This window comes from Falco peregrinus, chromosome 5 (assembly GCF_023634155.1).
Source record: "Falco peregrinus isolate bFalPer1 chromosome 5, bFalPer1.pri, whole genome shotgun sequence".
In the NCBI taxonomy this organism is placed as follows: domain Eukaryota; kingdom Metazoa; phylum Chordata; class Aves; order Falconiformes; family Falconidae; genus Falco; species Falco peregrinus.
In genome coordinates this window covers 94811418-94838936 of record NC_073725.1, presented here as the reverse complement: position 1 = coordinate 94838936, position 27519 = coordinate 94811418, and the positions used below count along the sequence as shown (strand labels likewise).

The window sequence follows — 27519 nt, the reverse complement described above, 5'->3', positions numbered from 1 at the left end:
TTCAAATAAATAATAAAAGCACGACTTAAATCACTAATGCCAGTTAAATTAATTCTACAGTAAGAAATTCAGGTAACTGACTGTCACTACATGTCAGATGCAAAAGCAACTCAAATGCAGCCTTGTTGTTTGTACACTGCATGGCTCGGAGACTAAATTTGAAAAACAGAAGGAAGGAAAAATAGATGGCACGTAAATGGTATTTCTGAAGTTGCATTATCTGTTGATGGACCTTCATCAAATACAGCCAGGCATGAGCTGACGTCTTAGGACGTGGGTGGCCAATTAGAACAAACCTTAATGAAAGCAATGACGTTAACAATTTCTGGTTTTAGTATATTGCCAAGAATAAGCAAATAGTTTCTAATAGATTGTTTTTTAGATACAGCCTTAGTGAATATCCAAATCTATGTATGCTGATTTACTTTAACATCTCTGTAATGTAAAAATATTTGATGGTTTTTTTTTGTTGTTCTTTTAACTCGAATGGTGACTTTGAAATGCAGTTTGTACCCTTTCTGTATCTGCAGCTGGAACAACAGTGGGCTTTGGACAAGTAAATCATTGGGTGGTTTTGCTCCTTAACAATCTGAGACTGGTTTTTTTTTTTCAAAAGGAGCTGTATGCTTTTAATATACCTTGAAACTGCCAAGGTTCCAGGGAAGGCGAAGGTATGTACAAACCTCTTAAGATGCCTCAAATTGGTTTCCCAGAAATGGGTCATGCAGTGACACAATCAATGATTAAAATCTTTTCTAAATGTGTTAAGGAAAACAATTTACTGCTGCTGTCACCTAGTGGAGGCAACTGCTGCTTAGGTGGACCATGCTATGCTTTGAAGCTGAAGGTTCCAGTACTGAACACTGACAGTGGTTTTAAGCACACGCACAGGAATGTTGATGTGGTTTTTTTCTCCTCTTATTTTTAAACTCTTTCATGCAGGTAGCTCCCTACCTTCTTTCCATGAGCAGTCAGATCAAACCCCACCTGATTATACTTCTTAAAGCAGACACAAAAATGTAGGAGCAAGACTTAAAAGAATTATTCTCGAGTCAAACAACCACTCACAGGTATTTCTTTGGCAGTGTTTGCCTGGTTGTATATACTAAATAGGATTTAACCTGATGCGCTAATAGCTACTTTTTGTAAATGTAGGAGATTATTTTACTCCTGAGAATTAAGTATTACAGCATATATGAATAGTTTTCACACTGAGATATTAAAGCTAAATTTCAAAAGAAATGAGTCATTCTTTTAAATCCACAAAATATTAATATGACATCTAAAAAAAGGAGTAATTATATACAAAAACTGTAAGCCTTTATCTATCAGTTGAGTTATAGAAGTGATTCAGCTCCAAATCACTTCAGATACCAAAACCTCCAGTAATCTTCCATGTTCAGAACTGCAAAACTTGATTTGTAATAGGTCAGATCCTGAACCGCCACATCACATAAGCACATGTCCAGTGCTAAGTGTGCAAAGAGCTACACTGATTTCGCAGAGACATACTGGTACTTCTCTGAATTAGAACCAATGGACAGGACATTTGGTTGTATTTTAAGACGTTCAAGATATGAAATAATTGTAACAACTTGCCTTATTAAACTTATATAACTTCCCCAGTTATTCACCATTTTATATAGCAGTATTTTATAAAACAAAATTACACTTGTTATTTTGGTCTATGAACATGAATAGTTTAAAATATAAAGCAAAGATACTTTAATAGTCAAAGGCAAAGAATTTTCAGTCTTGAAATATACTGCCAACTGAACTTAAGTATTTGTATTTCTTGTTACAGCTAGCAGTTACTAAGAAGTCTCTTGTAGGTCATGTGGGTGAAGGTAAATGCGATGTGCACAGAAATCCTTTGCAGTGAAAAGACACACCAATCAAAAATATTCGAGCTAAGGTAGAAATAGGGCTTGATTAAAATTTACACATTTGAATGAAAAATCAGTGTCTAGTGCAGCAGTACAGAGAATTATGTGTCTTGGTCAATTCAACTAGTAGTTAGCAAAATCCTTCAGATTGACTTTATGCTGTACTGTAGTGTTTTTGCTCTCTTTATTCACCAGCAAGACACATGGACATAATGCAATTCATTTTTCTTTTTATAGTTATTTGAAATAGCAGTGATCCTGACTAAGGCTCTGATGCAGATCCGGTTCAAATCAGTGGGATGAGGTCCTTGCCCAGTTCTCACTCACATCCCAAAGGCAGGTGGTCACTAGAACAGGACTGAAAAATCACTGAGCTGGCCAGGCTGCCACAAGCTCTAGTCAGCAGCCAGTAGTCGCAAAGATGGTTAATTAGAGAAAACTATTTATCACGTCAGGTACAGGTTACAGACAGGGAGTTACTTCAGAGCAGTTGATACACAGCAACTATGGATCCAAGTAGCTGAACTCCAGCAAATTTTATCCGAGTTGGTTCAGTAAGTGACGGTGACACTAATTTTTGCATACAATCATTTCTGATAAACTAGCTTATTTTGTAATATTGATGATGTGACTGCTTTTGGTAAAGGATGTTATCGACTATGCCAGGGAATCTGACCTTTCAGACAGATTTAATTGTACATTCTTGCAAGTGTGAAAGAAATACTTCAAGACTGATGACCCCGGTTCTGAGTTGTGTTACAATGCAAGAGCACACTAAAAATATTTCTGTTAGTAGAAAAATTAGTGTGGCCTTTGACAATCTGTTATCCAGCTTAATTTCTCCTTAATAGTAAAGTGGCCTCTTGTGCAATTTTTTCATGAGAAAACAATGGACATGGAAGATTGTTTTGCATGAACTGTATGAGGATCACCGCACTTCAAAAGCCATGTTCTACAGAACTTACAAATACGTTATATAACCCTGAAAATATTCAACAAGTCTCTGTTTTTTTCCTTCCAAATAACAGAAATTTTTCTTCTCAAGTTCTTCCTGTCACTAGAAGAATAATAAAGGTTTTGTGCAGAAATTAGGTACCTATCTTCAGCTGCACTGGCATAGCTGTGTTTTACTGAGGCAGCAGAGGGTAGGAAGGGCAGACCTGCACTCAGTCTACCTGTGTAACTCACTCCTCCAGTCCTGTAGGAAAATCTGGGTCACTCGTGCATACTGCGATTCCCAGTAACGTGCCTAGTTTTCACTTCCCTGCAAATGCTAACAGACCATTATGTCCCTCCCCACTTTAAATTCAAGATACTTACGTGTCTTTTTTGTGGTAGCATTTACTGTGGCACTGAAGGGACCTGCTCCAGCACTGTTGTAAGCACGGACAGCTGTGTAGTATGCCAAGTTGCTCTTCAAACCTGTTATTCTTACTGATGTCTCATTCCCTGCAGCTTTTACTCTGTTTGAAGATTCTTCTTTTTCACCGTTGTTCCAGTACCTAACCTAGTAAATATAAACCACAACCATTTAAAATCTTGCATGAAAAGGACTGTTCACCCAAGACACTGCATCTGACTCCTTGAAGTGCAGTTTTTCCCTCAGCTGAAAAAGGTAGAAATACGTTAAAGTTTCAAAAATATGTTTACTGTGTTAAAAATAATAAATAATTCTTACCCATCTGCTTTTCAGGCTTGCTGCTCTTTTTAATGTGATTGTAGGAAAAAGCAAACTGAAATACTAGATCTTGCTTGAATTAAAAAATGACAAGAGGAAAACCATTACTTCACGTAAAAAGTAAAGAAGTTAAACTCAGACAAATGTACCTTATAAAATAGTTTCTTTGGAAGTAAATGTAATTCTGAGAAAATGTCAGTTTGAAAATACTGTCAGACAGACACATGACTACCAGCACAGGAAGCAAACCACAGTTTCATTCTGTGCTCTTTGTTTTCAGAGAAACTTAGAAGATAATATTCTTCTTCTGGGTGTAGGTGGGGCAGAAAAAAAGCAAGATACGTGGTAATTCCACGCTGCTGTCCTGCAGCCTGCATGACCCTTCTGGCTCATGGCCCTTTACAAATGGGAGCATATTTTAAATGAGCTTACCTCGTAGCCCAGTAACCTTCCACTACTCATCTTCCATGGAATGGCCATCCAGGAGACCTCAATGACCGAGGATGACAGACTTGTCGCAGACACGCCGGAGGGTGCTATGCTAGGCTCTGTATTCGGAAAGCAATAAATGAGAGATGATCAGCAGCACTGCCGACTGTGGAAATAAGCACGTCCACATTCACAGCGATCTCCTTTCTAGTAGGTGTTGCAATATTCTCTGATGAAACATCTCATGTTTACTATCTGGAGGTAACTCAATCACATACCTTCTTCAGCTGAAAAAACTGTGGTTACTGAACTAAATGGCCCTTCTCCTTTATTGTTATAGACACCAACTTTGACTTCATATGGTGAAAAGGGCAAGATGCTTTCATTCCTGAAGACGTATCTTGGTGTGTCAGGAGAGGTGACCACAGTCTGTATCCATGTTGTGGTGCCAAAGGGGCGGAAAGCAACAACATAGCCGAATCCTTCTCCGTTTTGTAATTCTTCAGGGATGGGCTGTGAGAAAAGCAGCAGACGACAAAGTCCGTGATGCTACATGCAGCACTGGACACGTTTTGCAGGGAGGAGGTACTGACAGCCTAATGTACACGATTCTGGTACTGCACTTGGGATCTTTCCATCAGCAAATTAACTCTGGCACAGAAGAACAAAGTGTGTTCCTTTGAACCTACTTTAAGGTTTGTACTTCAAGAAAAGAACAACTTTCAGATATATTCCTTGTTTTCCGCTAAGTATACTGTTTTAAGATACTTCAGTAAATACTTTATTTTTTGATTTCACAATCCACGGTTCATAAAATCTAATTACAAAATTATAGAGCACAATACTGCCTTTGTGCAGTGGCTTACACCCTCCTCTGATGTGATTATCATTAGATAACCACACAGAGTAGTCAATAGAATGTTAACATTTTTTTACCTCATTAAAAAGTGGATATATAATGCATTATCTGATTGTTTCTTTTGGCTAGCACATGCATCCAGAGTTAATGATAGGAAAGCAAGAACTGCAGATTTGCACTGAAAAGCATAATTCTTCAGCTCAACCTTTAAGTGATACCCCTTCCCCCGCCCTCCTGCCCCTTTTAGCGTTAACATTTGTTCGAATGCAGAAATAATCTCGGACCAACTAACTGCACTGCCCACTGATTGCCACCTAGCACAGCGACACATGAAAGGGAAGGCAAACATGCACAGCTCACGTGACAGCATGTGACCAAGCACACAGACATCCTAGATGAGAAGCTGCTGGAGCCAGGGAAATTCATCTTTTATGCGTTTGAATGAAAATGATCATTCTGTGAAGAAAACTGCCAGAAAACTTACATCCCATGTTATGACCAGTTCAGACCTGCTGCCTCCTCCCCCACTGACTTCAGATGGGGGAATTTCGGGAACTGTGAAAAGGAAATGTAGAGCTGTCTACACCATGAAGATACAAGAGATGACAATCACCTAACCTTAACCTCATGCTCCGAAGCTGACCTGGCTGCATTTATATTGCTTTTGCAAATCAAGGTACATGCTTTCGAGGCAGGGTGGGCAGTCCTGCAAAGCCCCAGCCCTGTCCTGCAGTCACCTTGCTGCTTTCCATCACTGGGGCAAGCTGAGGTTTTTCTGAGCACTTCAAGAACCTCACCAGCTCGCAGCCTACGACGTGTATGCTACTGCCTATGAACTTCTAAAAATGGGAAGCATGCTTCAGTTTTTTAATAGGGTTAACTTATGCAGATGTAGTGGGCAATGGCCTTACTCCAAGTAAACTCCTGGGGTTTTAACTGATGCGTTCTGAGCCACATGCTTGTTACACGGAAGGTGTACACGGATCAAACGCTAGGAATGAAATCACCCTGTCAAAATTAACTTCTTTCCATCCGTTAATACCTTCAGACTTTGCAGCACTGCCTGAACTGACAGGCTCTGGCATACTAAATACAGTTTAAACATATTTAGATGTTATGCATTGCTGAACAGCACAGAAGCAATACAAACTGTCCCACGGCTAAGCAGAAAAATCGTAAACAGACTAGTTATAAGTTTTACATTCAATGGCAATTCCAAGCTTGTTTGCAAAGAGCGAAGGATAAGAATGCTCCCTTTTCGGTTCAAGATTCTTGAATTAAAAACAAATAGAAGAACCCACTAACCTGCCTCTTCAGTTCTTACTTTTTCTGAGGGTAAACTAGGTTCTCCACCTCCTATTTTGTTACTGGCAACTACACGAAATTCATATTCAACCCAAGGATTTAAATCCACTACTGTGGTTGTGAATGTTTTTCCATCAATCACATCTGGAACTATTAGAAATAAAGGGGGAAAAAAAAAAAGGAAACTTAGAACATGGTGTCCCTGGCCAAAAACGTTTCAACAGAGGCTGTACCAAGAATTGTGGTTTACCTGTTGTAACTCGCTGCCAGCCAACTGAAAAAGGTGTTCTTGCTTGTATGGTGTAAGTGGTTACTGGGCTGTGATTATCCGTGCCTTCTTGCCAGGAGATCTGAGCTGTGGTATCAGTTATTTCATCCACTTTCACATGTTCAGGGGGCCCAGGTGAGCCTAGAATCAGATTGAAAAATACACTGTGTTTTGTAAAGCCAGTGCTCTGGAAACCACTAACATAGCAGTATGGATTCCCATTTTATCAGCGCTGTGGGAAGAAGGAAACAATTCAGCCTGGAATAAGAACACTTGTAATTACTGTTTTATATTCACTAAACTTAACTCTGATAATCTGATTCTGAAATACTCTGAACTGCAGCACAGACGACAGGGTTTTGTTTTTTTTTTCCAAGAACCTTTATTCAGCATGATCCTCTATCTTTCCAATGCCTTTTACTTTAGTCGTCAATGTCCTCTTTAATCTACTAACACATCTCACTAGCCTGCCAATTTGTTACCTACAGCTGTTTTACTGTACAATGCACTGTAGCAATTTTTCAGCACAACATCTGAACAGCAACTCAGTCAGGCGAGCTTGCTGCTGCCTGTTGGAAAATCCTGGTCCTGGGCACCTGGCAAAAATGCTGGGCTTTGTCTCATCTGCACCAGCAAAGGGGGGTGAAATTAGTAACATTACATTGACAATTATAAAGTATCTGGCGTATTTTAAAATACATTGAATGAGTGTTGCTCACATCATGTGCTTTCTTAAATGAAAGCTTTTCTCTCACAATAAATGTAGCTGTATAACCAGCAAAGAGAGCTGCAGTTCTGGCTTAACTGTGAGCATCCCTGCTTCGAATTAAAAGGAGTAAGCCTGCATTACATGCTTTAAACTTCCAGCATGTCCCTAGGACAAAGCCTCTCCTAGGCTCTGACTCGCTCACAGCTGCCAGTTCAGAGTTCCCTCTCATCAGTGACTTGAAGGACTGTCAGTGAGAAAAGATGTGCAGTCAATATTATATCCCCCAGCTCTTAATTCCTCTGGGAAAAATTAGGCTTCATCCAAAAACTGAGCTGTAATTCTCCCTAACTGCAAGGCAGAATGACATAATTCAAGTCACAGTCATTCACCACATACTGCAATAACAAATTGGTTTTGTAATCTACAACATCAGTTGTTTCTGTCATCTACAATATAAAAAAGTTAGAAAATATGATTCATGGTAACTGAAGCTGAAATTTACCTCGTACGATAAGGTCCGCTGCAGATGCTACGCTATCCACTTCTGTCTTCACCATACAAACATATTTTCCACTATGTTTCAGCTGGATGTTTCTGATCATTAAATCTCCTGATGCACTCTGTTGAAATATGAAGTTCTTATTAACATAAATGTACCACCTTGTAATTTACTATCAAGATTGTATTTTTAAATGGAAAAGAAATCACCCAAAACTGTTGGGAGATAAAAAGTGGCTCAAAAATTGCATTGGCAGACAGCCTGCAGGGTAGCAAGTTATTACCCATCAGCTGCTCCATAGTAATTGTCTGTAAGCATTTTCCTAATAAACATGAGGTAGTGTCCCTCTTCTACAGGAGAAGGAACTGCAACATGGTTAGCTCGTACTGGGAACGTACCTCCTGACTGCTATTAGGAACCATGGAGAAAGTCAGCGCCCTGTGACCAACCATTTGTCTCAAAGCCCTAAGGAAGAAAAAAACCCCAGCTTTCTATGGCCATTAACCAATTTGACTTCTAGACAAAATTTGTAAGTCTAGTTATCGCAAGGTTTTAAGGAGGACAAATGTCTAAATGACGAAGCTGGATTTGGTCTATTCTGCAGGTTATTGCAAGGTTGTACATTTCTGCTAAACTCCCCATTTTACAAGTCTACGTTCTATTCTTTGTTCTTCACTGAGTATCTAATCTTTGGTCATTTTATTTCCCCACTGGTCTTGCTAACATCATAGCAAGCAGTTGACCACGTGGATCAAGGGAAACATACCTAAAACTTGAGTGATTACTCTAACTTCATTATCACCTTAGGGCTCCTGTATACTATTTGTTTTCTACATTACTGAGTAGAGAACTTGATACTAAACCTTTGGTAGCCAGCAACACTTGAAAAATTCTCTTCGTGTCAGCTGAATTATGGCTTTAACCCTGTTCACATCATATTTTTGAGGTGAAAAATGTTTGTCAGATTTCCATTTTTAAAAGTTTTTATTTAAAAAAAAAAACAACTGAAGCAGCAGCATTCCATTTGAGGACCGAACACTATTTTGTGGGTATTTTCAGCTACTCTGGCCACATGACTAATTCTTGGGTGTGCAGCAGTTTGGGAGAAAGGGGAAGAGATGATTCTGGAGTTTATTTTAGTCTTAGGAAAAAAAATTACCAACCTTTCCAACAGTTCCATTATTTTTCTTTGTTTCACAGTCACACCCATTATTTCAGCATTACAATGTCCCGCTTCTTTGTTCAACACAAGCTGAAAACAATTCTGCCTGATTCCCATCCCTGTGTGTAAAACACAATGCCTACTCTTCTGTGAGAGCACAGATGTAAGCATTTGCAGGACAATTCAGTGCTGATTGCCTACAGTACATTAAAAGTTGAGTTGAAGACAATCTAAAACTCAACCTACATGATTGGAAGTAGGATATTCAGGCAATGACCGACAACAGCAATGCATGCTCACAAGCAAATCATGTTCTAAACAAAACTTGTTTTAGCAAACTAAATTTAAAACATCTCGACAAAGGGGACTGTCAAACAGAATTTTACTTGAAATGAAATCCACCAAAATATTAACACTGGATTTAAATTATTTGTGGATATCTGGGGAAGAATCCCAAAGTACTAGGGAAAACACAGAAACCTGCAGCAGCAAAAAGCTCCAGTGTAGGAGGGCACCCTCACCTCCCATGGCTCCACAGACCATCAGTAGCATCCACATTCTCGCCTCGTCAGATTAAATCTTTGTCAGCATGGACAAGTCCAGGTGACAGTAAGATCACCGTCCTTTCTCCACACTACACAGAATAAAATAAAGGGCAGGCCACGCAGTACGAACAGCTGCTGAAATTGCTTTTCCTAACAACCTCAGCCATTGCTGGGCTCTACAAGGTGACACCCTGAACAGTTTAGAGACAGTCTGTTCAAAATTTTGGAATCTGCTTGGTTTGCCATACTCTTTGTATAAATCACAAAAAAAAAAAAAAAAAAAAAAAAAATGGAGCAGTAACACAGTGTTACATCCTGTATTTTTATAACCATCTGGAAGACCAGGTGGTGATCCCATAACATTCCCACTAACTACCACACGTTGGAGACCTCAGGCATGCATGACAGGAACTTCCAAGACATCACTACACAGAAATCTATCCAGTGAAACATTATTTTCCTTTTGCCATGTTTACGACCAAGAAAGCTGAAGTTATTTTTGCACAGATATTTTCATTTGACAAATACACACTGCAACTACTGGAAGGCTTAGAGCGTATTTATGCTTATTTACGTGCCATGACCCGCACGTAACTCCAGATGAAATTACTCCACTGACCTTAATGCGATACAAGTGCATAAAATGTTTTCATGCATCTCTTGGCAACCTATGAAGTTTTCTACTAACAAGCTTCACAATCCCTCTTTACGCAATTAAGAGTTTAAAAAACCCCAAACCCTAAATGTCTATATTCCATAAAAACCCCTAATTCTGTCCCTTATGATAAATTTCACAGGAAAATGTTCTAGATTCAGAGTTCCAAGTTACGCAATATTCACCTTGGATTTTTCTTCAGCACCGACTGAGAATTTTTTGTGAACAACTGCTTGTTAATGTTTTTTCCTCAAAGAAAAAAAAAAAAAAAAAGACTCCTAGACAAGGCTTTGATTTGTAATCATGCCTGTGTTTGTTTTAGCAAAAAGCTGGAATTTTTAGTGAGAAAAAATGCTGCATTTTCCAATCAGTTTATGAAGCCTTAATTGAACCAGTAAAACTGTCAGTTTCAGGTTTTGGTATGTTTTTAACCTTTCCTTTCTAATATTATTTGTATATACAGCCAAAGTACAGCTGGGGGGAAATATGACTAAATAAATAAAGTCCATGTAGCAATACTGGAAGGTAACAGGCTATGAAATCGGAGCATTCCCATTACAGCATGACAGATGGGCAGTTTGTAATTCTCAAAACATTTCTGTGAAAATGTACATGATATATGAATATCTCATGGCTCCTACAAGGAAATCTCATAATCTCCACATGTACTTATATTTAATCAATTGCAAACTGCAGAATGCTCTGTGTGTTTGGTGCCTACTGATTAAACGCTAAATCTTTTGAGCTTTTACAGGCCAAAAGAAGAAAGTTAGGTGCTGAAATTTCAGTTTCACAGGTAGTAGTGTCTAACCCACAGCTATTGCTCTAGAGCAGGAGACCAGGCAAGAATATGTGAAAGGAAACTTTATGAAGGCTTATAATGGCCAGCTCCATGCTGACGCTCAGCTGCTGCTTTTGTTATCACTTGGCCACGGCCTGCACTGTAATAAGACCTTTGGCTGTAATCGATTTAATTCTCTCGATACTTCCTTCATCTGTCTTAACGCTTTATTTTTCACATTTTGATTAGGTTATACTGTAAAAACCATTAATGTCACCATGCCTGCCCCCTCTTCCAACCTGGCAGTATTTCTGCATCCTGCATCGGAACTATTTAATGAGATAAAACAGCTTCTCACCCAAGGATGCTCAGGCAGAACGTTGAGGGATACACTAGAGATGCAAGTGCAGGAAAAATAAGGAAAGATGTGGTGGTTTTGTTCAGCTTTAGGCTGAAGCTCACAAGGTCTGCGTCAAGTTCGTTAATCTGTCATTGCTGTGTTTCATGTGATCTTGGGGAAAATCATGTGGGGCCAGATGCAGAAACAGAACTTAAAATACTTCAGGTCTAAAATACAAGGTGTCTGAACAAGGAGCTATGGGCAGGTAGCTAACTCAATGAATGATTTCCCTCCAACGTAAAGAAAATTCTACAGGCCCAAAAGAGAAGCAGCATCCTATGTTTTACCACGTTGAAGAAAGAAACAAAGTAAGCCTGGCTGTGCTGCGTATATCTATAAGGCAAAGAGAAGGTGTTTGCAACTTACCCCTCCAACCTTCTCAAAATGAGAAGCATCCTTCTTGAAATCTGTGAGTGTTCCATTGAAATACCAGGTGAAGCTGATGTCCAGGATAGGATCATGCTGAACCTGGCACGGCAAGACAACACTTTCTCCCACCATGACATCCATGTTGGAAGGTGCCAAAGTAATCCTTGTTGGCTCTGTTGAGGGCAGAAATATCAGTTATTGGATTCCTGTATTGCTGAGCTTTGCTTGCTACTAATATTCTACCACGTTCTTCAAATCTGATTAATGACAGTCACTTCAAATTATGCATCTGGACTGTAAATGCTGCTGCTCGACCCCTCTCGGAGCATCGTGTCCTCTTGCACATTTACCAGCAGGAGCTACTCAACACTTGAAAGAGAAATTTTAACCTGCTGTGTACAGGCCAATATACTTTACAAAGCTAAATGCACTGCAACCCACAGCAATGAAATTACCATTAAAAAGTGTGTGTGGGTCTCAGCAATAACACTCGTGTTCTGAGGCAGGCAGCTGTAGCAGCAGCCACTGGAAGATTAGGAGTCAGAGAAGGAGCTAATAAAATCTGGAAACTAGAGGAAATCCACATTGGATATTTGGGTCCATATATCATATGGAACATAAATAACGTCATTAAGAACAGCTGCTTGTTATTCCAGAATCACATTAAAGGAGAAAAATTTCAAGTACTCCAGATACTGTAAATTTAAAACAATTCTAGAAATCCTTTGTATATAATTCTGTTATTTGGAAATAAAGGGACATGAATCATTTAGAAGCACAGATGGAAAATGTGAAGCTGTTAATTCACTGAAAAAAATAATTCTGTTTGGATCTCTGAGATATACAGGATATGTAATGCAGTAGGATATTAGATAACTCTGAGTTTGGAAAATCTTTCATATAGTCCGATCTTTAAAAAAAAGTATCATGAAAGAAGATATTCTTCAGATAAAACTTCACAGTCTACTGGTCCTTTTAATCCAGCGTCTTGGATAGCAAGTAGTAATAGATGACTTCTAGGAGGGGGCACAAGCCCCTCTTAACAACCATTATGCATGCAGCTCGCTTCTGAAAGACTGTATTTTACTGACCACGGAGTCCCTGCACACTCCTGCAGCTGAAGTTTCTACCACATCTTTTTCCATAAGCAAACAGCACACAGTTCCTTAGGGCTAACAGATTTTGGACTGGAATATACAACTACTTGAAATATTTTGATTGCCATGGGTTATTTTCCTCAAGAAATTAAAAAAAAAACAACCCTGAACTCAAATGCATAATTGCACTATTTAGTATTTAGGTAAGCGAGAGAAGGGAGGAAAGTAGTCAGAACTCCCTCACATCTAAGAAATTTCTTTGTCAAAGACAAAATCCCTCAGTCTCTTTAGTCTCAATAGATTTATAACAAATACACTTTTATCTTTATATGTTGTGAACTATGTAACTTCTCTCACTCTTTACTGTCCACCACGTTAAATATTTTTTCAATAAGCAAACTCGGACTCCCACATCATGCCAGACCTCTGTTGCGGAGTTTGCAATTCAGTTTACACCACCCCACAGCTGATCCGCTGTTCCAGCGCACCTACCTGTAACTATTAAGTTTGTTGAGCCGCTGGCTGTTCCAAACTGGTTTGTTGCCAGGCACGTGTAGCTTCCAGCATCAGCTTTAGTCACATTGGCTATTCTTAGTCCTCCATCCTTTAATAACGTGACTCTAACAAAACATAAAGAGATTTTACAAGTTGCAGCATTGTAGACAAAATGCTTTAATACTCATACTGTTACCGTAATATATCAAACAGCACCAACACACTGTCTGAAAATTTTGTGGCCATACACTGAAAATATGCAACAAATTTGAACCCATCTGTGTATCACTCACCATTTTGGATACCAGTAGAACCAATGTTTAAGATACGTATTTTGTGTGTGTGACAGAGAAATCCCATGTTAACTCCATCTTTTTCAGCTGCACCAATTGAAATTAGAATAGTTTTCAACTGTATTATGTTGCTTACCTCATGCAGTCTTGCATGGTAACTCTGAAATAGCTCTATGTCATTATTAGGATGATGCAATATGATTTTTCATCAACAATCTGCATTTGGCACTTTTCAGGATTCGCAGACACAAGCCTACCACTGCCTGCGGTGAAGTCGAGAGCTCAATTGCACAACTGACTCTCTGGAGCAGGATTCAGCCCACACAAGTATAACCTCAGTACTTGTTTAGAAAGCAAACTGTGACTTCCCACTGTTGCAGCCTTCTGTCTCAGTTTATCACCTATGCTGAGCAGGTGGCCTGCAGACGTGGCAGAGGCATGCTTTATAGAAGGAAAGAAAATTCCCTCCACCTCACACAAACTCCACTAGTGAGAGTCACGCCTAACGGACAGGCAGCATGGAACAAACCAGGAAGATGCTTGTGAAAGCCATGGACAGAAGACCTGCAGTACTGATACAGACAGAAGAGCACCAGCATCCCAACAGCAGAGATGACATCCTAGACAAAAGCACTGGAGGGATGTAAAGGTAAGGCTAATTTGACTCCCTCCTTCCCTGTTTCTAGTCCTCCCACCCGTCACACCCTTACATGCAGGGTCTTCTACCAAGTCTTCCTCAGATAACCTCGAGCAGCTATATAACTAACATATATAAGAAAGTCCAGAATAATTAACAAAATAGTAAACATTTCCTGATACACCTATGTCAAAAGAACTGCAGAGCTTCTCTCTCAGATCCCATCGATCTATTTCAAAGGCACCAAAGGAATCGCAGCAAGGCTGTTCTGTCGGTTCCCTAGGCACCTTACCGAGAAGGTATTTTAGAAATGCCTCAAACACCCACATCTAACTACACAGAATCAACAGAACAGCAAACAACATTAACACTCCAGGCAAACCTCTAACCGTATTAGTTGGAGTCTTACACAGTTCTGACAGCAAGTATCAGCTGAGAAGGCAGCAAATGTCATGAAACTTAACATTGCTATCTTCCCTTTCTCAGAAGAGTCATGAGGATTTGGTCTTCTCACTTGCATGTACTTAATTATTAACCTGCTTCATTATTCAGCACAAATTTAATTAAATACGCACCCCTGCTGCTCTCTTCAACATCCTTGAGGCAAATTAGCATCAACGGATCTCCATCATTTGTCCCAACTGAGATTCAGTTCTGTACCGCTGAATACACATTACAAAAAGGAGATGGGGAAGCCTGCTGTGGTCAGGTGGGACTGGGATCACTGCCTCTCTTCCCAGAACTTCTCCCAGGCACGAAGCAAGCAGGATGCTCACTTAAAAAAACAAACAGGTTCCTTCTTCTTCTGGCATTCACACACTGTAACAACAGCTCAGCGTGACCACTTCTCCATGTGACGTTCCCCACACACTACCATAGCTGATGAAGGACAATGCGAGCTCGAGTGCAGCGCTGGCTGCAGGACAAGCCTGTGGAGACCTCTAGGATTGAAGGCAGGCAGGGCGAAAGCACCTGGGGAACACACCGCCTTCGATTCAGTCACAATGCCAAAAAAAAAAAGTTGGCTCCTAAAAGGTATATGCGTCAGTCAACTGCACTGTCATTAATTACTTATGGTGATTTATATTATAAATAATACAGTGTTACAATGGTATTTAAAAAAAAACAAACAGCTGAATCTGTGAATAATTAAGCTGGTAAATCAGGGCAGCAGAACGCGACTCTGGAGTTTGATGTGTTCGCTGATCTTGTCCTTTACCCTTAACTCCTCTGATGCTCCAAAACCATGTGCACTAACCGCAGACTGTGGCGGTGGGACTCTGCAATGGCTCTGAGGTTAGGCTTCTCCTTCCCCTTAAAAGCAAGTTCACCTAATCCTCGAGGCCACACGGAGACTGCATTTTAAATGTCTGGAGGCACTAGATTCCTTCCACAACTGCACTGCTCTTTACAATGAAGCGTACTCAAGAAACAAGCACAACTTCTAGTTTCTTAATTATTTTGAATTGCATTTTCTTTTTCCTTAAAAAAAGGTGTTGCAACACTCAGTGCTGTAGCTGAGATACTTTTTCTTTGGAAAGGGGACACCATAATGAAATGAACAGATGCAAATTACAACAGATAACGAGTCACCCTGTTAGAACGACAGACAAAAGCACCTTATTTGGGGAGAAAAAGTTATAAACAGATTGACAGTTTAATCAGTTTACATTTGGAAGTAACCATCTCTGGAATCTTCCAAAGAATACTGAGGTACCTAAGCCAACATGGTGATGTTTGAAGCATATTCATAAGGAGGATGTGCTTCATCAATGTCAGTAGAGCTGACCTCCCTGAGGCTTATTAACTTGTTTTGAAAAATTCCAAATACTTGGCTGCATTTTTATATTAGGTGGAGCAAGTATAAGCAATTAAATCTTACCATATGATTTAAAGATATTTTAAATGTGTTACAGACATAATTAATACATTTTATAAGTAATTATAATGACATCAATAAAAGGTGTTAAAACATATCAATTATGGTTGCAAGCAAGCTATTGAGTTGTTGGATTTTCTAGCTATCTGTGTATTTTGCAAAGGTTTGTATTGTATCATCTGCTTTAAAGCACTTTCTGGTAGAAAAAATGCAAAACCAACTAAAAACAGTGTTGACAAAGCCTGAGATCAAACAAAGGAAAAAGTAGGATCAGGATATAAACCAGAAAATGTCTATTGTTTAATTAAAACAAATCACATTTACAGTGCTCTGAGCTATCTGGAAGTCTAGCTTGCCTAAAATAATCAAGCAATAGGCTTATTAAAACCAAGATATAATTAAGAATTAAGTTTTTTCCCAGAATTAAAAAAACCCAAAACCAAAACCAACAAACTGAGTCTAGAAAAAAATTATTGTAAAAATAAAATCTTTACTGGTAAATTAAAGAGAAACGCTTTACTTTTTCAATTACAAAACAGTAAATGCAGCGCAGAGCCTATGAAAACACTAAACCCATAAATAGCTCTACCCTGAAATGGTGAAACATTAGACAAACTGAAGCTTTTAGTATACTTAAAATTATTAGATATTCTCACACTGTGATAAAACAAATGTACTACAGCTGGCCCGCTGCCAGGAAGCAATCTAAATCTCTAACAAAAAAAAACCCAACACATCCTTTGGCGTACCCTTTATCTACCAGTGTTTTTCCAATACATTTTGCTGAAGGCCAGCAATTTTCAAAGTGATTTCCATTTTCAACAGTCTGCACACTTTTGACGCACTGGCAAATGGCACAAACTTTTAGCCCTGTAAAGCAGGGATAACTGGTGGAGCAATGCTTTGGCACGTATTCATTTGCAAAACTAGAGATTGATATAGGACCCGTCGAAACCTCATTGACAAAATCATAATTTCTCGCTAACTCCTGAGAAAAAAAACAACCCACCTTTTATTTCCAGCAGTCAAATGGATGACTAAACCAACCTACAACAGCCGAACGTCTTAACTCATGCCCATGGCTCTTTGGCTGAGGTCAACAGAATGGGGTAGAGGATTAACCAACTACAGGACTTCAGGGGTCCTGACTTAAGAGACTTTACGATGCTGGTAAATCTATGGAGAGTCTTCCTCTCCCACCCAAACTGGCAGCATGTATTTGCCATTACAGATCTTGCAGATATATTTGCCACTATAGTCTCCATTAATTCTGCCCAGTATGCCAGGTTTTATTCATGACATTATAATTTGGTATTAGTTACCTTAGTCATAAGTGACCATGGAGAAATCCAACTGTGAAATGAGTGCATGTACTTCTCATACTGATAAATTATAATTACTACTGTTACAAACTGCAACAAATTTTCACATTTACAGATATTGAGACAAACATTATTTGGGACTAGAGGGCAAGTGCTGCTCCAGGATGCCAGTCCAAGATCTGCCAAGTTCAGTATCTGTAATGTAAGACTATTCAAGCTATTCTGCATTTACTGTCCCCATACCTACTTCCTTACAGAACTGGGACAGTATTATCTGTAGATTTATATACTATTACCTTACTCACTAAATGCCTGTTAAACTGAATTGTTGGTGCAGTGCAACCACATACACAATGAATGGACAAATAAGCCTCAGGATCCAAGACCACAAGGCTGCCACTTGAAACTTGGTGTCATTAATGAAACTGTTAATGAATGCAAATTTGTTCATCTTTCTGTGACAATGCTTTATTACTAAAATAACAGACATAATCAAACTAAATAATCACTGCCTTTTTTATTTGTCAGATTATTCAGCACAAAAGCCAACTCTTTTAGATCCTCATTGGTATGATAATAAACACAAACACGCTGCTTTCCAGTTCATAACACTTCTGTGCAAAGCAACAGTGGAAAAGTAGGTCAAAACTGCCTTTTTATATATCAATCAAATTCCAACTAAATTAAACTAGATTAATTAACAAGAAAGCCAGAAGAAAAAAAAAAACAAAAACCAAACCAACTTCTACTGAAGTACTGGTAAGTAAATGCATTCCTTTCCACATCACAGCATTTCAAACCATAATGCAAAATGAAATAAAAATACTTAATTCAAACTGGAGCAAAGATAAAACTAGTTACTGATACTTCTAAGAATCATGGAACGTTTTATCAGGAAATATTTCTCCTCTTTTCTTTCCCCCTTGATTTGACATCACTTTGCCCCAATTAAAGATGCTAAACTGGAGGGTTTTTAAGAGAATTGCACTGAAATTACGTTTAGGGAAGGTAAAGTTTGCAGCATCTTTTCATCTTTTTCTAGTCTTGGTAAATAAAAGCAGATTTGTTTACAGGTGAAATGCTGCTCCGCATGAGCTCAAAATCCTTTGTATTAAACTGTTTCCAGGCAGGCATTTGAGCCAGAAGCACAGGATACAGCTACAGCCAACAAGCAGCAACTGTCTAGTGCTATATATCAATTAAAAATCATATACATACATAAAACGTTCAATGAAATCTTTAAAGGGGTTATCTAGGTTGCAGCATATTTTAGTATGTCTTCTGTTTTTGATGAGTTAAACTAGCATTAAGTGCATGTAACCTTGGTTGAACATCTAATCTTCCTTTTCTGGAAGATAAAACCAAAAGTTCATCCACGTGGAGACAGAGGTGGCCTAGGCCAGCTCCTCAACACAGAAGAACGTACAGGAAGGCAACTATGGTTCGCACCCTCTGCGCTCTCTACCTGGAGACCCTGGGGGCTATGGTCTGCTATCAGCAAAAGCTGCTGCAGATTAATTTTGAATAAACAAAACCTAGTTGTGGCTTAATGACTGCAGACAAAATATACTTTAGTGAAATTTTTTAAAGGCCTTATAATATGAGATGGTTGGCAAAGAACAGCCTGAGTAAGCACAAGCTGCTTGCTCCCGGTGTGGTGGTGTGCACTGTAAACATCATATGGGGTGAAAACTGACCCATGCCACAATCAGATACCCTCAGTACCTGATCTGGCAGTCATTAAAGACCCAAGAATTCTTGCTAATTCTTGATTATTATTCTCGCTACGTCACCCAAAATTATTTATTTCAAAGGTCCAAAACTGCATTCTGGTGGGAAGAATTTCTTCCTTCAGCACCCAATTAATTTAATTCCCATTTTCTGTCTTTACTTCCGCATGTTCTGCAGTGAATCCTACGCTTTCACTTCTCTCTGCATTCCAGTGCTGTCTACTGTCTAGCTCTCTTTATTCAAGATATTCTTAAAATAAAAAAATTAAAACCCCACATATTTTGCAAAACTAACAAGAAGCAAAACTATACAATGTTGAGCAATTTCTCAGCCCAGAGCTCATGAATCCATTTTGAATTATATTTTCTTCCCTCCACAAGACATATCATATTCAGCTCATTTAATTAAAATTTACTGAGTCATTATCCAAATCTTCCACATACTGAAAATGCAGCACCATTTAAAAATAAATTAAGAGTACAAGCAACAGTGCCATCAAAATGAAACTCTTTCAGGCTTTACTAAAGTAACGTGGTCAGTACCTCCAGAAAAACTGAAGTCTTCTTATGACAGAAAGCCTTCCCAGCTCAGGTACAGCCCAAACTACCATGGTCTAACCATGGTGCCTCCACCAGAGTGCTGGAGGAATGGGCTGGCACATCCTCAGAAGAGAACATGCTATCACAGCTGTGTATGTTTACATGACAAACAAAACACTGCAGTGCTGCCGTTATCGAACAACGCTGTCTGACTCCATTACGCCACAAGCACACCTACCAAACCCAACAATAATATGGTTTTAATTATTTAAGGACAAATGAACTTGGGAAACTATACACAAAGTCCTAGAATGGTGTGGGTTGGAAGGGACCTGCAAGATCCTCCAGTACCACCCCCCTGCCCTGGGCAGGGACACCTTCCACCAGCCCAGGCTGCTCCAAGCCCTATCCAACCTGGCCTTGAACACCTCCAGGGATGGGGCACCCACAGCTTCTCGGGGCTACCTGTGCCACCCCCACGATAAAGAATTTCTTCCTAGTCCCTAATCTAAGTCCACCCTCTTTCAGTTTAAAGCCATTCCCCCTTGTCCTGTCACTATCTGCCTTTTTACAAAGTCCCTCTCCAGCCTTCTTGTGCCCCTTTTAGGTACTGGGAGGTGCTATCAAGTCTCCCTGGAGACCTCTTCTCCAGGCTGAGCAACCCCAACTCTCTCACAGCCAGAGGTGCTCCAGTGGGATGCAGTGCAAGAGCTGCTCCCTTGCAGGAGCTGACATGCTGCACTGTGCGAAGACCCTGCTTGCTCTTTACAAGCACATGGAAATTGAGAGAGGGAAGTCTCCATCTCTGTCCCCGTTCTCACACCCTTGTCTCTCCTGAGGAGTGCTCTGCGAGCCTGAACCCTGCTGTACGTCTGAGCCTCAAATGTAATTAAGCTCATTCTGCCTCCCCTACCTCTCCTAGGTAAACTGCATGCTGGACCCCTGTGGCCAGCATTACCCCTTTTAGGAACCAATTCCTCCCTTTTCCTGCAATTAAAAAAGACACCCTCCCCAACAGACTTCACCATTAGAAAGGTCGTTAATGGTTGAAAAATGCACTGCTAATTGGAAACCCTTTCCTGAATTGCAAGAATTGTAGAACTGCAAGAAATTCATGAATTGCAATTATTCATAGAAGGCAGTAATGAAGTCCACTGCCTTCTGCAAAGAGTTGCGTTTCTGCTTTTCTCTGAAGGTGACTGTACTTCATTTAGATTAATTCAGGATTATTGGGTTGTTACTACTTTTCTCCTGTAAGCCATGTTCAGTGTGCTGTCAAAAATACACTAGGAGAGACTTGGGCCGTATTTTGGAAATACCTGCACTTTGCTGAACTAAAAGCCGTAATTTATGTTCGTAAATCTAAACAGGCAGCATCGTGTATGCTCAATACATTTTCAGAAACTGAAATTACTTTCTTTAGCCTGGCACTATCACCACAAACACAATCGGTAGGTACTGCTTTGCAGGGCGATCCAAAGCAACCACTAAAACCAGATCCGATGCCCGTCCAGACAGAAAGCTCACAAAGCAAGGGACAAGCTGTGGCTGAAAAGCTCTTCCCCTGGACATGTGTGGAGCCTTGCAAGGTCCAGGCATGCCTGGCAGCTTTGGCTACCACAGTCTGAACCTATACGTTAGCTGAAGGCCGAGGATAGGCAGCTCCAATAAGAGAAGAGACAGGCAGGAATGGGAAGGACACCATTCTTCCTGCCCACCTTCTTATGGAAAAGGTGTGGGGACAAAAATTAGGATTTTTCCTAAATGGAGAAAATCAGGTGCTCTGCATTTATGCACACGCTTTACAAAAGCGAATAAGGACAACTGAGAATCAGTAAAAAGCAACAGGTTTCACATCAGTTTTAGAGATCATTGTGGCCCTGTGTTACAGACTGCCTTATCAATATGGTATTATATTGTTTTAAGATGATGGGAGGCTTCACATAGGAAGAAAAACCAACTAGTGTTATTTTGAAGGAGCTTTTTGCTTGCTGGCTTGTAGGAATGGAGCCAGCTAGCGAGTCCGTGGTACCGTGTCAAGCTCCAGAACAATAGATACCAAATCGCCTGCCAGACTGGCACATTGACAACACTGAATACGAGAACATATGAAAACTATTGTAGTCCCTGAAAAGAAAAGAGCCAAGGCTGCACAGATCAAGATGACAGCAAGTGCCCAAACCTTTTTGGGTACAAGGGGAGAGCTCTAACATTACGATGGAGCACACAACGGTCCCAGCTGCAGCCTCCAAAAGTTCTGATCTATCTCCTACCGTCTTCTGCATTTAGAAGTTTCAAAAAAAACCCCATGATATCGTGTGTTACAGGAAGTGAGCTAGAAGAATTTCACCTGGTTCAGAAATAGCTTCCCGATGGTAAGTGAAGCTTTTTACAACCTAACACGAAGTCCTACAGAAGTAGGGATACATTTACGAAATCACAACAGGCTGCCATGGCAATCCTTCAAAAACAAAGTATTCACTTTCCCCAGTCTCATGTCTGGATTTTTGCACACTTCGGTGCTACCACTGCTCCTGAATTATCCTGCTAAGTACAGGGTGTACCAGAGCATTGCAAGAGGCACACTCACAGTCATCCTGTCCTCACTGCTCCCAGGGAAACCCTGTGGCTTTCGGTGGCTGTTCCTGTGTCTAGCAAAGATTCTCCAGCAACTCACTGCAGAAAGGCTGGCCTCAGGGCAGACTAAACTCCCAAACAGTTATTCTGCTCCTCTGAATTTTTACAGCTTGTACAAACTGCTGAAGTGGTGCAGCTGGAATGTCCCAAGTATCAAACTTCTTAGTTTCATGCTAAATCAGATATGTAACTATCTTAATTACACCTTTCATCCAAGGAGTTTTCTTCCTGTCCCAGTTCACTACCTGAAACTCTCAGCCTATGCTAATGTTGAAATGTAAACCCGAAAGCTTGCAAAGGCAGTAATCCCCAATGCTGGAGAGATGGCTGCTCCAGAGCACGGAGAGGTACACTTCTGTATGGTTTGATTATACAGTTTAATCAGCAGACTTGTGCAATTTTACCTTATGACTAATTCAATAATGCTTTAATGGTTGCTGCTGGAAAAAAACACTTATGCGTTGGCAGAAATCAATAGCTAGGGATATAGGTGAATCACAAATTCTCCACTGAGAATTACTAACACCAAAACACATTCACTATCACGTAAACAGCAAAGCAGTGGTGACATATGTTACCATTGGTAGATAAAGTTCGTGGTTCCTTGAAAAGAACCAGAAAGTGTATTTTCATTTTCTTTTCCTGTTTTCATCTGCAGTTCTGGACCTCCCAATTACTAACTTACTTTTTCTTTCCCCACTCCCCTCCCAGCCACATTATCACCATGGCTGTAATATTCCTCACCTGCCTCCTTGCCAGAATTTTCAGAGTATTTTAGTGAAGGCTAATTTTAGTATTGTTTTATAGGCTTTGCCTTTCCAGTTTTCTGTCAGTACCTGGTTGTCTAACTCAGACCAAACTCTGCATTAAGCTGAAAATAAAATCTAGCCCTTGAACTTAAAGAAAGCAATATACATGCACTCTCAGTGCTCAGATACGACAATTCAAAAGCCATCAAACCACCCCCCCAGCTAGACAGACTTCAGAAAGACTTCACAACTATTTGGATCTACAGATGACACTATTGCATAAAAAGACATAAAGAAGCTTTATGTATGATCAAAGCAAATAAACCAATGTAACTCAATACCTTTCATTTTCCTGTAGCTGCTCACCTCCCTTCTTCCAGGAGCATCTGGCCTTAGGGGAAGCTTTGGGTTTGCATTCAAAATCAACTGTGCTGCCTATTTGTACCTGGATCAGTTTCTTCATTGGATTCTTGGAAAAATCTGGAGCAGAAGCTAAAACAGAGGGGAGAGTAATAGTGAAATAAAGCACCTTTAATTATGTTAATGATACTATTTAGCACTTACACAACATTTCTCAGATTCCAAACATAATTAAAAACATGGATTAGTTAGTTCAAACAGGTCTACTGGACAAATCGGCATTTCTCTCCTTACACTAGCACAAAGGTCTCAGCTGTGCAGAGCACGTCACCTAACGAAGCGTGCAGATCACACTGACTTCACCTGAGCTGAAACTCAGTGAACCCCAGGAGTGGTAAGCACATGCCTGACTTTACGCTTTGCTGAGTGTGAGTGTGCATGATTTGTTTAAGTCCAGGGAGGGCAGTCAACACCAGCAGTCTCATAAAAACTTAAGGAACTGCTTGGCTTCTAGTTTTGTGTGAGAACGCATGTCAGATCGAATATGTTAGATGACATAAAATTACAGCGCAGCTCATTCCAAGTGGGTATAGTTTTCATTAACTCATAGTTAAGAAAAGGAACATGGCTTCTACCTATACCAACAGCAAACTTCAGAAGGCAATTCAGGAGACCAAGGCTGAAGGAGCAGTCTGCTGATGGACTGTAACCTCAGCAACAGAAAGTCACTCCTGTCCCAAATCACACTGCACTTCCAGGCTTAGTTTTGAAATCAGCCTGCGCTGGAGGTGGAAATTGCACAAGCAAATGAGTGCATAAGGCAGTCACAAGTGCAGCATTTCCCTCAGACAAACGGTTGCCACTATTTTACACTCAAGCACATGCCATTTGAATGACTGAATGACAACCCCATGTCCCCTTGATCAAGAAAGGCTGCATACAAGAGCTGCCTATTGCTTTTAAGTGGCAGGGCTCCCCGGGGAGCACTAGAGCTGCTGTGCAGAAGGTGAGTGCAGCTGAGTGATGTGCGGAGCCAGTGCTGCCTCCGCACCACGTGAGCCATTTCAATCTTCGGGCCCGAGTCCAGGCCCCCATCTCTGCTCTTCCCCTAATGAATAATTTAGCTGTGTTCTGTTTTAAAGCAATGAATGATTGGACTGCAAATCCTCTGGAAGCAGATGAGTCAACTCCTCGGCACTGCAAATAAAGATACTAAGTCGACAAAAATGTTTATTTCAGTGATAGCATCTGAGTGGGCTAAATTTGAGATCATGACCGGGTGGAATATGAGACAGGTGGAGGGGGTGTGGAGAGGGAGCATGAAGTTTGTGTTTTAGTGAAAAAAAGAAAATCTTACCTACAACCCTGAGCTCTGCACTTGAATAGATGACACCATGTTTATTTTCAGCTATGCATTGGTATCTGCCAGAATCTGTCAGATTTAGATTTGATATTGTAAGTGCACCATTTTCAATTTGGATCCTTCCCTGAATATTAAGAAAAATATCTTTATTGATGATACATTTACTGTGAAATTTTTAAAATAAGTAAGAAATATAAATAGGACAGCATAAATACAATAAATGGGGTAAATGAAACAGCATAAGCATGAAAGCTGTTCTAAAATAAATGACACGACTGCATCATGGTATGGCAACAGTGACCAAATAGAGAGACCTGGCAACACAGTGTATGAAATCAGTTCTTCAAACCTGCTCATTTCACAGAGGCTTTGCAAACTCAAATACCTTTGCATTTCCCCAGAAATGTGGACAAAATCATACTAGGCTCCTCATGACAGACCCGAGCATCCAAACTATACAGATGGCACTGGCATTTCATACGATTTACACGTGCTATTTGCTAGTGAGCTCTCTGTAATACTATGTAGAAAACATTCCAACAGTCATTAGAGGGAAGACACATATGTAAGTGCCTCAGAGCCGACAAAGCTACTAAAGTATAGGGATCTTCTCAGCTTGCTTATTCTTGGAAAGCTATATGAATTGCCATAAGAAGTGACTAAGGATGGAGTGGCAGAAACTGATGAGAAAAGGAACCAGTGACAAAGGCAAAACCAAAGGATCTTCTCTTTTGGGGAAAAACAGAGAAACAATAATGGACAAAGGAACAAACTATTTGCTCAAAACCATTTTCTGATTATTATTTTTTTTTTTTTTATTGAGACCTGGCTTACCAGGCCTAACGCAATGGTACTCACTCCCTGCCTTTCCCTGCAGGCACGTACTTAGCGCTGGCCCCACTGCAAGGTGACTCCAGCTATCTATGGGCAGCAGGACAGCCCAGCTCAGCTCCTTCTTTGACAGGTCCCCTTCCCAGTTTAGTGCAACAGGCTCTGCCACTTAAGAGGACAAAATCACAAAGCGGAAGTGTCTCCATCTCTCGATCCTCTCTCTAGCATCCCAGGCTTCTCTTCTTACTCTTCCTCACAAAAGATTTGTTCATGAACAAGGGGACCTAAGCAGAATAAGCCCAGTAGATTTTCATCAAGGAGACCCAGAACGAAGGATTACTGCAGTCAAGGAGCTAAAGACAACTGACTGCTATACACAGAGAACTCTTTTTGTGAGGTCTCCTCAGTGCTGGCTTGTAAAGACTTAGTCCTATAGTTCACAATCCTTAAATACCTCCAGAGTAAGTCACGCTTATGCACTGACACCATGCTGTAAGGCTGGCCACCAATACTCAAAAGTGAAGAAATAGCAAGACTGAATGAGAGAAGATACTTCTGTACTTAACGAGGTAAGAAAGCACATTAACTCAGTGACTTTGTATGATGCAGTAACAATGCCCTTAAATCACTGAGATGAGATTTTTGTACTCCCTCATTTAACCTGTCCACAACACACTACCATTCCTTTTAGTGCGCATGTAACTATAACACTCTGAAGGATAAAAAAATGTTTTTCAGTACTTAGATAATTTTTCATGGCCATCCACTGAATTTACTTGAGCAGTCGCTCCTTCTTCAACTGTGAGTGCTAAGACTGAGCACAGAGCACTGGCCAAGGGCAAAATGCCTTCCTGCGATGGACTAGTGCTCATAGTTTATATTCCTGATAACCCAAACTGGGCGGTTTTCTCAATGAAGCAGTGAGGTTTAAAAATCAATGTGGGCATCAGAACACTTCCGTGTTTCTAATCTGGGAGACCAAGTATCTCACCTTCTAAGTAAAACCTCTCTTCCCTGTCACCAAACATATTACTTTACATTAATTCAATTTAACAACTGTATTAAAGGAAATACCTATGTTACACTGCTGTTTGCATTTCACTCTTTGCATCAAGTAATGGTGACCCTATGGGCTTTTAGGATTTTTGTCTTTTTTTTGTTGAGAAGTTTGAATATGTTTTCTTACTACATTTAATAAAATGCTAATAGCAAGTACAACAAAATCATTTAAGTCCTCTATCCCTAATTTATGGTTCTTAACATATAACTTTAAACTTCCTTCTCCAGTCTTTCCTTACATACTTATTTCTATGGTTCTATTGTTACTTTTGAATCTGCTTTTAGCTGGGATATTTCTGTACAACATAATTTGGTTTTGTATTTCTGGTGTTGCAGCTTTTGAAGTTTCCATCTGGATGCTCCTGACAAATGCATGAAAACCAGTTTCAAATATTTTTGACTAATTACATGGACTTTTGGGAATTCTCATATGAAGTATTGTTGATTTTACATAGCATCATGTTTTCAAAACGGAACATTACCTCTATTGACAGCTGGTCTCCATTCTTCAGCCACCTATATGATGGTTTGGGCTTCCCACTTGCTCTGCAATCCCAGTATAAAGTGTCCTCTACAGCAACTTCAGTATCTTTTATCGTCTGGATCCAGTGAGGTTTTGCTGCAGATGAAACACACATCAACAACAAAGTCCCCAAGAAGTTATTGTTCCATATGAGAATCAAAGGGTTAATCTGCACAGCACTTAACAGTTTTCTGTGTAGGCTGGTCTGAGCCAACAGAGGTTCTCACTGGTTCTGCAGCGAGTCAGCTAATGAAACAAATTAACTCACTGTTCATTTTAGACATTCTTATTACAAGCAGTAAACCAAAACAAAACTGAGATTACAGATCACTAAAGCTGAGCTAATGAAAGCAGTATTAAAATCACTAATGATTAAACAACACAACTTTGAAATTGAGGTAAATGTAAGATAAAGAAATTAGTGGTGATATTGAAATTAAATAATTGATACAGCTAAAT

The 27519-nt window shown here is 40.0% G+C and overlaps 1 protein-coding gene and 1 long non-coding RNA gene across 3 annotated transcripts in view; one reads left to right on the top strand and one right to left on the bottom strand.

Moving 5' to 3' along the window:
• The window catches only part of CNTN3 (contactin 3), a 107427-nt gene that overhangs the window by 2898 nt on the left and 77010 nt on the right, over positions 1-27519 (bottom strand). Inside the window, exons 7-18 of one of the 2 annotated variants that reach the window (XM_055806237.1) lie at positions 27020-27156; positions 24642-24771; positions 23266-23416; positions 13135-13262; positions 11543-11718; positions 7637-7754; positions 6408-6566; positions 6158-6307; positions 5337-5407; positions 4272-4506; positions 3997-4112; positions 3207-3393 (exon numbers count right to left, since the gene is read on the bottom strand). In XM_055806237.1, coding sequence (XP_055662212.1) covers positions 3207-3393; positions 3997-4112; positions 4272-4506; positions 5337-5407; positions 6158-6307; positions 6408-6566; positions 7637-7754; positions 11543-11718; positions 13135-13262; positions 23266-23416; positions 24642-24771; positions 27020-27156 — 1758 coding nt within the window. The remainder of the gene's footprint in view (positions 1-3206; positions 3394-3996; positions 4113-4271; positions 4507-5336; positions 5408-6157; positions 6308-6407; positions 6567-7636; positions 7755-11542; positions 11719-13134; positions 13263-23265; positions 23417-24641; positions 24772-27019; positions 27157-27519) is intronic. The other variant, XM_055806238.1, reaches the window with a different exon arrangement.
• Positions 6-27025, top strand: LOC129784594 (uncharacterized). Its single transcript, XR_008747505.1, has 6 exons — positions 6-671; positions 3342-3501; positions 13667-14079; positions 23584-23678; positions 25525-26047; positions 26874-27025. It is a non-coding gene; the product is annotated as an uncharacterized LOC129784594 (long non-coding RNA).